At 31.6% G+C, this 10,968-nt stretch overlaps 2 protein-coding genes across 2 annotated transcripts; one reads left to right on the forward strand and one right to left on the reverse strand.

Annotated features, from left to right (window-relative positions):
- Positions 1-1,130: 1,130 nt before the first annotated feature.
- On the forward strand, positions 1,131-4,194 carry LOC101513176 (uncharacterized). Its single transcript, XM_004500991.3, has 5 exons — positions 1,131-1,341; positions 1,427-1,499; positions 1,961-2,323; positions 3,240-3,580; positions 3,871-4,194. Exons 1-5 carry the CDS (start codon positions 1,276-1,278, stop codon positions 4,087-4,089), a joined length of 1,062 nt encoding a protein of 353 aa, XP_004501048.1. The 5' UTR covers positions 1,131-1,275; the 3' UTR covers positions 4,090-4,194.
- Positions 4,195-5,033: 839 nt separating this feature from the next.
- LOC101512847 (octanoyltransferase LIP2p, chloroplastic-like) lies at positions 5,034-6,677 on the reverse strand. The gene is made up of 3 exons (XM_004500990.4): positions 5,967-6,677; positions 5,699-5,849; positions 5,034-5,556 (listed from the first exon to the last, which is right to left on the reverse strand). The coding sequence occupies exons 1-3, from the start codon at positions 6,369-6,371 to the stop codon at positions 5,201-5,203; spliced, it is 912 nt and encodes a 303-aa protein (XP_004501047.1). The 5' UTR covers positions 6,372-6,677; the 3' UTR covers positions 5,034-5,200.
- Positions 6,678-10,968: the final 4,291 nt, after the last annotated feature.

The raw sequence follows: 10,968 nt of genomic DNA on the forward strand, positions 1-10,968 counted from the left end.
ATGAACTGACCCCTTACACCAACATTTAGGTACTAACGATCTTGAAGGGTTGCATGAATGACGTTTGCTTGGCGCACGCGCGTGGGAAAAAGGGGTACTTTAATAAAATAATAATAATAATGTTTGTAGTGATAAAACCGTTGTGATACAATTTTTAAGTTTATTTATTTCTCATCGTTGATTTTTAATAGAAATGCGGAGGCGGGGTCCTTCTGCTAGGAAAAACTTGAGTTATTCTATTTTTGAGCGAACATTTTCTACAATTAGTAAATTGTCTTTACAAATAATAATATCCGATAAATCGCATTGTGGTATTTTTTTTAAAATGGAATTAAACTATTTACTAGAGAAATTTTATTTATTATATGATGAACTACTTTAAAAAAAAAAAATTAAGCCGTTTTTGAAAGAAAATAAATATTTTTAAGTAATGTCTTGGATCAAAATCCGGGGCGTTACAAAGCTTATGAAATAAATGACAGAGACGACAAAAATCACACATTCAAAATCGCAGACCACTATGAAATCAAAAAAATTTCTATCTTAGACTTGTAGTTTCTCTAGATGAAATAACACTATGGTTTATTTTTTCATAAATTGAGCGAAAAACTAAATTGTCTTGGTTTATTTTTCTTAATGACTAAAATGTGTTTTTAATTTTTTTAGGGACTTAATTTAATATTTCAAAATTTCATTTTTCTTAAAGATTAAAAAATGATTTTATTTTTCTCAATGACTAAAAAAATTGACATTTACTCAAAAGAATATATATTCATTAATATACACCGAAAAAAAGAATATAATAAATAATAGAGAGTAAATCTGTGATACATTTATTAATAATTAGTATGTTGAAACAAAAAAATAGATTAAAAATAGAGTAAACGAATGATATGATATATATATATATATGTTGATTAATAATTAATATATTGAGAAAAAAAAATAAGAGATTAAATAAATAATACATTATTTATAGGTTAATAACCAGTATGTTTGGATAAAAAATATTTCAGATTAAAATATCCATAATTTTAATTAAGTGTTGATGGTTGGCAAAAGGGTAGTTATATAATTCATCATCTATATATTAGATAAGATAAGATAAACATAAACTACGATTTTCTGTTTCTATAAAAAATAAAGAGAAGAAAGACTAGAAAAGGAAAAAGAAAATGAGCAAAACAGTAAGCTAACAGATGATGTAAGCAAAGGGTTTAAGGAATAAGGAGTAGGAATCATATCATACATAACCTGAAACCCTAAATTCAATTCATGATGGAACTTCATACTCTTTGTTGCGCTCTTCCCTCTCAACCACTTCATTTTTCCAAACATCACGTGAGTAACACATGCTTCTAATCATTTTCAATTCTTCTATTTCTTTGAAACTATTTTCACTCACACACTTAACATTTCTTCACAGTCACAACCAATTGGAACTCGCTCTCTATTCAGATATCAGACACAGAAATTTGGGTTTGCCAATGCGTCTAAATGTACGATTTTTGCTCCACTTCTTGCTTCAATATTGCATTCGCTTGTTGAAAATAAAACCTGTTTTTCTTTTTTGTTGGTTGCATTTTGGTCTTTGTTTAAACAGAAATGATATTTTGACACAATTTCAACATTAATTTGGATGAATAGTACAGTTTAAATATGTGGTTATTGATGCTCAAATTCATGGTTAATTGTGTTTGGTGGATATATTGGGAAAAACTCAAAGTCCCACGTTGGAAGTAGATTGAGCTCTAAAAGATTTTATAAAGATTGGTTTTGTGTCGATGAATTAAGCTCAATATAAAAACTAAATGATATCTGTCTATTGATCGGGCCACCTACTAGTTGACTTTACTATTCAAATTGTTGACAAAGTTTGGTGTCAAATTTGTGTTTTAAAATAGCACAACTCATGTTTAAATCACAATCATTCAGAATTTCGTTCTTGTTTTGATTTCAGGCTTGAAACGGGTGATTAAAGAGCCTTCACTTTTGGGATTGAACAAATTCCAAAGAAGGACTCTTACACATGCTTCTGATTCTACTGTAAATGGTGCCTTGGAAGTTCATCCAAACCAAAGTTCTAGTGTTTTTGTTAATAATGGGGTGGAACCATTTCACGGTAAATCAGGTTCTGTCTCTTTTTATGGGTTGACATACCAGTCAGTAGAAGAAGGAAAATTGGAATCTGCTCCTTTCAAACAAGAAGAGAGCTCTTACTTATGGGTTTTGGCTCCCGTTGCCTTCATATCATCTCTGATTCTTCCACAGTTCTTCATTGGCACTATTGTTGACGCTTTCTTTAATGGTTTGATTTTAAAAGGTATTTATGATAGAACTCATTACTTTCTCTTACTGTCTTTGAATTGTGCTTGAAATTGGATGATAATAGTTGGTGTTGTAGGAAGTAAAACAACATAAAAACTACTGGAATATATGATCATTGCTAATGTGTTTATACCCTGATGTTTCTGCTCTTGTTGTGTACACTATGGTAGTACATTGTTAAGGTTTTTTGCTGATGTCAATACCAAATTAATTGCTGGTTTGATATAGTTGCAGAATGATATGCAAACTTCAAAGACTATTAATACTTGATCGTCTCGTTAAGTTTTACCAAAGCCTTAAGAAAACACAATCATTTCTTTCAAGTGATAAACATTGTCAGTTTTAATGCAAACCTTTGGTTCTTTACTGACCCCCTACATATTTGTTGTTTATCTTTGTGAAATGATAGCCATGTTTTGGAATTAGGGATGGTTCATGCTATTGCACTTTCCCTTGGATTTTGCTGTATTTATGGTTCTTCGTGGGGGTTGGATGTAGAGTCCAATGGAAGTAATTAGTTTCACATGTTGAATTCTCGCTAACATATAAGGGAGGCTTAAAGTTGAAACACGTGTTTGTTATTGCGGTGAACCGAAGCTACAAATTGTAGCTTCTCATGTAAAGCCTCGTTAGGACGCGATAATTGTAAAGTTGACTTGCAGCCAAACATGCAACAAAATCGTTTGTTTGTTGTATACCTTTTAGCTTAGTTTTGCAAAATTTTGTGTTTCCACGGTGTTCTACTGGATTTGTTTGATTTATTATGAATTTTGGAGAAGTAAAATGAAATTCTGTTACGAAAGAAGTCGTGATGGATTTATGTAAATGTCATGATTTTGTTTGCATAAGAACATTGTGAAATGTGGGGAGAAGTATCTCATATATACATTTCTGTTACCAATAAAATGCAGATATTGTGACTTTGTTCGCTTCTGAGGCACTATTCTATATCGGACTTGCAACATTTTTGCAGGTGGCTGATCGTGTCCAGAGGCCATACTTGCAGTACAGCTCTAAAAGATGGGGTCTCATCACTGGCCTCAAAGGATACATAACCTCTGCTTTCCTCACAACGGGTTTGAAGATTACTGCTCCTCTCCTTCTTTTATACGTGACCTGGTCGGTGGTTCACATGGCTGCGATTGTTGCTATTGCTCCCTTTTTAGTTGGCTGTGTTGCTCAATTTGCATTTGAGAGATATTTGGAAAAACGTGGGTCATCCTGTTGGCCTCTAGTCCCTATTATATTTGAGGTTTGTCTATAGGTTTGTTTTCAAATTGATTTAAGATCTTAATGCTGCTTGATGAGTCCTACTGATCGAAGTTATAAGGCTCAGACCTGGAAACGACACATACACGTCGACACCAGTAGTAGTTTGAAAAGTAGAAGTAATTGAATGTAACCACATGTGTTAGTGTCTTGTTGGTGTCCGACACTAGACACGGCTTTAATATGAAGTGTCGATGCTACATTCAAGAGGAGTAACAAAAACTTGAATTTAACCAGTAATTAGTGTTATAACATTCTTAATCTATTTGCCAGGTATACAGACTGTACCAGCTTACGAGAGCCGCTCATTTTGCCGAGAAGTTGATGTACTCAATGAAGGAGCTACCGGTGTCACCTGAAATACTAGAAAGAAGTGGAGCTTTGTTTGGAATGATGGTGATCTTTCAGTTACTGGGAATTGTGTGCCTTTGGTCATTGATGACTTTTCTTTTGAGGCTATTCCCTTCTAGGCCAGTAGCAGAAAATTACTGAGTTTAGTATGGAATAGTGAAGATTGTTGTATATATTCGGAGTGGATAACATTTTGTAAGGAGAGCATCACTAGTTGATTAACTTCAATGCAGGCTTTTCATAAAAGTTGTGTCATTGTAATTCATTTTGTTTTAGTTTCTTGAGCACAGTATCATCAGTTACCAGGAAAATGAAGGGTGTAGTATGTGAAATGGCCTATTTGGTTACGGCCAAAATCACATTAGGCCAGAAAAATTGATTTGCACACTGAGACAAGTTTATTGGCTAATTTTTTGACTTTTATTTTTACAGTAGATAAAGTTGAGTAAAAGAGAAAAGAAAAATTAAAATTCTTCCGGTAGACAGTTGATTTCAAGTATAAAATTGGGGATTGATTGCTTTTCTCACTATCTCTACGGCTGAAGAAGTTTTGGGTCTTTTGAAGGCTCTTCAATGAATAATAGAGTCTAGTCATTTTAACCTTATTTTTGAAGTTGGCTACCAAGGCTTTTGGAATTGCTCGTCCTAAACACAATATTTCGAATTTTGGTATTATTATTGGCGATTGTTGTGATATGTTATCTTTTTTTTCAACTTTAGTGTAAATTGTATTAGGTGACAAGTGAATAGTTTAGCTCAGTTTTTGAAGTCCTATCTTAGGTTGTCCTTGTATATTTTATCATGTTTTAGGTTATATTGAAGTTTTAATTATTAATGAAACTAGCAACATACCAGGGCATTTGCATGGGTTCACATTATTGCGCATAAATTAATTGTTTGACTATATACAAACAAATATTACTTTTTAGAAATAATTTTAATGGTGGAATAGATATAATAATAAAAAAATTTAGATTAAAAATGACATTGAATTACACGTGTAAAGAGATTTCATTTTATTATTTAACTAAAAACAACATTGTTATCCCCTCTTGTTTAGATTAGTGAAGAAATTTTGTTCAGAATGTAATGAGATAGCTATTTGCAAAAGCAATTGGTATCATGGAACACAAGATAGAGTAATAATTGTGTTTGATTGCAAGATTGAAGATGCTTTAGCCTCCCCATATCTATAAAAAAAAAATTAAAACTAAATAAAGGGACTAATATTTGCATCACAAATTTTTTCTGTTTATTTGGTATAAATAACTTCCTTTCCTTCACTTTCACACAACATGGGTAGAGAAATAGTTTTATGATAGTACTCAAGCTGAAACACTTTTGAGAACTCTTCAATTAAGGACCTATAAGTAATATTAATAAGACTATCATCATCCAAACCACCTAAATCAGCTTTTCCATGAGCATTATTACATGATGACTGAGCTTCTCTAAGCAACCCCTTGATGCTCCCAACTTGACGACCATGTATTCCACATGGAACAATCCATTTAAAGGGACTCAAATCTGTTGTGACATTTAGTGCTAAGCCATGATATGTTATCCATTGAGCCACTCTTATACCTATAGCTGCCACTTTCTCATCACCTGAAATAACATGTAGTGAAGAATAAGGAAAAATACAACAAACTCACAAACACAACTTGAATAAGCTCTAATAATGTTTTGAGGAGATAAATTGTGTAAACATTATAATTTAGTTCATTCAGTTTGTAGAATAATTACTTACCAACCCAAACACCAGTGAAACCTTCCATCCGAGAAGCCTGAATTGAAAAGGTTGAAGACAAGACACGAATAACAACCTCCTCAAGAGTCCTTAGGTACCAATGAAGATCCATCTTGTGTCTTCTGAGGTTAATAATCGGATACATCACTAGCTGCACAACCCAAAATGCTTTCATAAATTAACACAAATTCCAAATCAAAAAATTATGAAAAAATTAATTTCATTGCGATGTACAAAAGAGTCAAAATTATGAAGTATGTAATAAAACCTGGCCAGGGCCATGGTAGGTAACTTCTCCACCACGTTCAGTACGATGAATATGAAAGGGAGGATTGTTGATGTCAAAGTTGAGGTTGTTGATGGAACTAGCTGTACCCAATGTATAAACTGAAGGATGTTGCAATACAATAAGAGTATCATTGCAATCTCCTTCTTTTTCAATTTCAGATTTCTTTTCCCTAACAATGTCTTTTTGCAAACACCATGCTTTTTCGTAAGGGATTATTTCCTTATGAAAATCTAAGAGTTCACAGCTGCGCAAACAATGCACCCTTTTTCTTCTTCTGTGGCCATTTATTTCAACGACACAATCTGAGAGTGAGTTCGATTCGGAGTTGGGGCGGAGAAATCGAGGTGTGATGAAACTCAAGCAACATTCGCCCAACAAAACCATCCCTCATATGATTCTATGGTGCACAACAAATATTAGCCGTTGGATCAATCAAGGTTTATGATGTTTTATCCACACCTGTTGTGTTGATGTCAGATGCAAGGGTTGTTGTCAGTGAATGAACAAAACAAGGTGTTCCAATAAAATGGATCCAAAATCAAATCAAATCAAAAAACAAGAGAAGGTGGGAGGAAAATGATGATAAACTGGTGGAATGGTTGAAGGGAGAACAAATGGAGCTCTCTATGAGGAAGAAGGGAGGGGATCCAAAAGGAGAAGGGAAAATGAGAGAATATATTTCGTGTAGAGGGTGTATTATTATATCTGGTGGATTTTATAATCTAATGGTAAGAAATAGTTTTGCACACTGCACCAAATAATTAGCCTTAATTAATCATTACTCTCTCTTTTTCAAAATAAATGAGTCATTTCACACATATAAAAAAAATATTATTTTTATTAGGTATTAATGTCATAAATGTTAATTAAATAGTACTAGATATTTGAAAGTGTATAATGTTGTGTGCATATTGGTCTTTGATTGAATAAAAAATTCAATTATATTTTTTATTTATCAAATTTCAATTATTTTAGTATTCGATGTTAACACGGTTAAGACGCTAATGTGAATGTTGACTTGAGCGATGATGTATCATAAATTTGATATCATGTGTGTTGATGATGTGGTAGGACTAAGGTGACAATTATGTTAAAAAATTTCTACAATAAAATATAAAAATTTGCAAATTTTAAAACTTCATCATCTTCTTCTCCAATTTTCTTCTTCCTCAAATTTTTTTCTCTCTTAATTTCTGCGTTTTTGTGACAGAAGTGGTAATTTGTTGCTTTGATCTTTCATGGTTGATAATTTGCTACAATTTTGGATGTTGGTATTTTAGTTGATCTGCTGTGTGTAGTCAAAGATTCTGTATATTACTGTGAGTTATAGCCTTGCTGTAACTTATACTTGTTTCATGTGTTGTGGAGGATGAATTTGGTAATGATCTACCTAGTCTATGGTGGTTCACTAATTGTTGTTAGATTCACTTGTATTGTTGCATCCTTGTACTCCTTATGTTTGTTTTGATAAAATATATCATTTTCCTTAAAAAAAATGATTTTTTCCCCTCGCTTTTTACATGATTAGAATGTGATTGTTGAGATTTTGCATTTTTAATTTTTTCACTATTATTATTCTTATTCATATGTTTTTTTTACAAGAATTATTCTTATTAATTTGAGATGCTTGGTTTTCTACGTTTTGAGTCTATTTTAAACATCAACAATGAAGAAACCAAGGAAGGAAGTAAATGAAGGTCTGGTTTAAGTAAATCCAAAGTAAAAAGTAACGAAGAAGAAATTAGGCAATGAAAGAAGAAATTAAAGAATAAAGTTGGGAAAAAACTATCAAGTTTTAATTTTTTTTTAGATTCTTTGAATATATTGGATAAATTTTTGACATAACTATCATTTTAATTCATTGTCACATCACCTACACACATGACATTAAGTTTGGGACACATCATCGTCCAAATCAGCATCTATGTCGGTGATTTAAGAGTGTTAATGTTAGAGATTAAAATCACCAACGTTTTTGTTGTTGTTTTATTTATTTATTTATGAATAATGATGTAATTGAGATTTTTTGTTAAGTTAAATATCAATATAATAGCGCAATGCACTTTTAGGGATCAAAATAATAAGATATCTAATATTTTATAGAAAATGCTAACAAGTGTCTTTGATGCATTTGTGAAGACACTAAGTGAAAATTCAATCTTGAAACTGATTTATTCAACTCCTTAAAAGTTTAAATTTTGATATTTTACACATAATATTTATCTTTTATTATTATTATTATTATTATTATTATTATTATTATTATTATTATTATTATTATTATTATTATTATTATTATTATTATTATTATTATTATTATTATTTTAACTCTTTAACAAGTGCTCAAAAGACACTTATTAAAATGACAATTAAAAATTTAAAAGCGAGCTGACGGTGCTTCAACTTAAAGTAAGATTATTAATTGTTATACTTGAATATTTTATTAGGTTATTAATTGTTATAATTGAATCTCTTTTTCTTTCTTCCAAATTATATATAGAAACTAAGTGGTTGGTTTTAATTTCTAAAACTTAAAACAAAGGAGGGCACCAAGATTCTCACAAGAGTGGGGGCTCCATTTTCATTTTGAATTGACTCTTGCAATAGCAATCGTTCGAGTCTCATGAATAAGAGGAAAACAGACTATCTCAAACTCTTTAAAAAACATATTTAATTTCATTCAATATTTTTAAAATAAAAAAATTATATTATTGAAATAATTATGAGTATTAGAATAACAAGTAGAAAGTCTACCTTGTTGTCAATGGATTTCATCAAACAATGGAATTTGACTTCAATGAAACTTTCTTCCATGTCGTCAAATCTGTCACAATTTAGATTTTGTTAACTCTAGCTTTGCATAACCAATGACAAATTTACTAAGTATAGGTCATTTGTTGAGGCATTACAATATGCCAACCTTACTCGTCACAAAATTGCATTTAGTGTCAACAAGGTTTGCCAATTCATGGCTCGACCCTTGAAAACTCATTGGAAAGCTGTCAAACGAATACTTCGTTATCTTAAGGGTTTCTTTGATATGAGTCTACTATTACAACTTAGTAATCTTAATATTCCTCTCTCTCTAATTGCTTATAGCGATGTCGATTGGGCTAATGACCCCGATGATCGTTGTTCTACCTCTAGATCATGCATTTTTCTTGGTCCTAACTTAGTATCATGGTTCGCAAAGAAGCAACAATTGGTTGTCCAATCGAGCATTGAGGCCGAGTACCGTCGTATGGCTCACACATTGGTTGAACTTATATGAATTCAATCACTTCTTCATGAGCTGCAAGTCAACATCAGAACACCTACACTGCTATGTGATAATATCAGTGTTATTCTCCTTGCTCACAATCCAATTCTCCACTCAAGAACAAAACACATGGAGCTTAATATACATTTTGTTCGAGAAAAAGTCATTGCCAAACAATTACTGGTTCAACATGTTTTAGCTTCACTACAACTTGTTGATTCCTTCACGAAATCAATTTCGTCCAACCAATTTCAAGAAATTCGTCGCAAACTTAAGGTGTTTGCCTTTAGTCAACCTCCTTGAGCTTGAAGGGGGAATATTAGAGTAATATACTTTGGAACTAATTCAATTATCAGTTAAGAAAGTTTTTTATTAATAATTAACTGATAACTGACTAAACTTGGTAAATGCATATAAGCATCTCTTCCTTTCATTGTAAACATATAATTAATATTATAAAATACACTAAATGTATAACTCTGAATGAATAATAAGAAACTGAATTTCTATCAAGTTGTTCCATACAATTTTGTCTTTGTCAATGAGAAATAAATTGTACTTCATGAGATTTTGTTTAATAAAGAAAAAAAATTATTAAAAAGATAAAATTTAAATTAATGAAAGAATATTATAAAGATTGTAACGTGGTACTGGTAGAGTTAGTTAATTTTTGTTTATTCATGATGACTTGCATTGCCTTCAACTCAAACTCTCATCTTTTTTTAATGTAATTTTCTCGTGCCAATTTTTCTTAGAGTGCTACTTTTATTTCACATGTCTTCTCGCTTGTCATTTCTTTTTGCTGCATTTTGTTCCATTGAGTGCTCCATTTGTGATTTTCAGTTATATTTATAACTTGTTGTTGTCTTTGGTTAGGGGATGATGAGTACACCCACCCCATTCACAAAACTCTGTTCTTTTCGAAGAAGAACATTTATTTGATCACCTCATTCATTTTTATTCATCTTTTAGCAATCGCCATGCATTATTTATGATATCCTTGTCAGAGTTTCCGTCTTTTCCTCCCCAAATTTATTCGATCCTGTAGACATTTTAGTTGACCAGATTGCTTCTCTCATGATATCCCCAATCCATATTATAATTGGTTGTAATTCTTAACACAAAAAATCATCATCTTTTTATTCAATTCCCACAACTAAATCGTTCGAAACGTTGACACCAATTCAATTATCCTTCTTCCAAACATAATATTTTCAAGCCTTCTTCCAAACATAATATTTTCAAGATCAATTTGGGTTAAAAATTGTGAAACTTAATACTCTGACACAGACCGAATCGGTATTTCTAGTTCATAATGAGTTAACTATAATTCTCGAATATTCATTTGGGTTGCTGACTAAAACATGGTGGGGTTCGTTGGTGGTGAGATAAATTGAGATTTAGGATGTTGAAAAATTCACATTTAATTTTTGTTTATTCATGATGACTTGCATTGCCTTCAACTCAAACTCTCATCTTTTTTTAATGTAATTTTCTCGTGCCAATTTTTCTTAGAGTGCTACTTTTATTTCACATGTCTTCTCGCTTGTCATTTCTTTTTGCTGCATTTTGTTCCATTGAGTGCTCCATTTGTGATTTTCAGTTATATTTATAACTTGTTGTTGTCTTTGGTTAGGGGATGATGAGTACACCCACCCCATTCACAAAACTCTGTTCTTTTCGAAGAAGAACATTTATTTGATCACCTCATTCATTTTTATT

Source organism: Cicer arietinum, chromosome 5 (genome assembly GCF_000331145.2).
Source record: "Cicer arietinum cultivar CDC Frontier isolate Library 1 chromosome 5, Cicar.CDCFrontier_v2.0, whole genome shotgun sequence".
NCBI classification, from domain to species: domain Eukaryota; kingdom Viridiplantae; phylum Streptophyta; class Magnoliopsida; order Fabales; family Fabaceae; genus Cicer; species Cicer arietinum.

Bases quoted from the DNA above. Each gene is read 5' to 3' on its own strand.
- LOC101513176 (XM_004500991.3), top strand. From the start codon at position 1,276: ATGATGGAACTTCATACTCTTTGTTGCGCTCTTCCCTCTCAACCACTT. The intron at 1,500-1,960 runs GTACGATTTTTG...TTTTGATTTCAG, and splicing joins GTTTGCCAATGCGTCTAAAT to GCTTGAAACGGGTGATTAAA. The intron at 2,324-3,239 runs GTATTTATGATA...AATAAAATGCAG, and splicing joins TAATGGTTTGATTTTAAAAG to ATATTGTGACTTTGTTCGCT.
- LOC101512847 (XM_004500990.4), bottom strand. From the start codon at position 6,371: ATGGTTTTGTTGGGCGAATGTTGCTTGAGTTTCATCACACCTCGATTT. The intron at 5,850-5,966 runs GTTTTATTACAT...TGGGTTGTGCAG, and splicing joins CCTACCATGGCCCTGGCCAG to CTAGTGATGTATCCGATTAT. The intron at 5,557-5,698 runs GTAAGTAATTAT...ATGTTATTTCAG, and splicing joins TTTCACTGGTGTTTGGGTTG to GTGATGAGAAAGTGGCAGCT.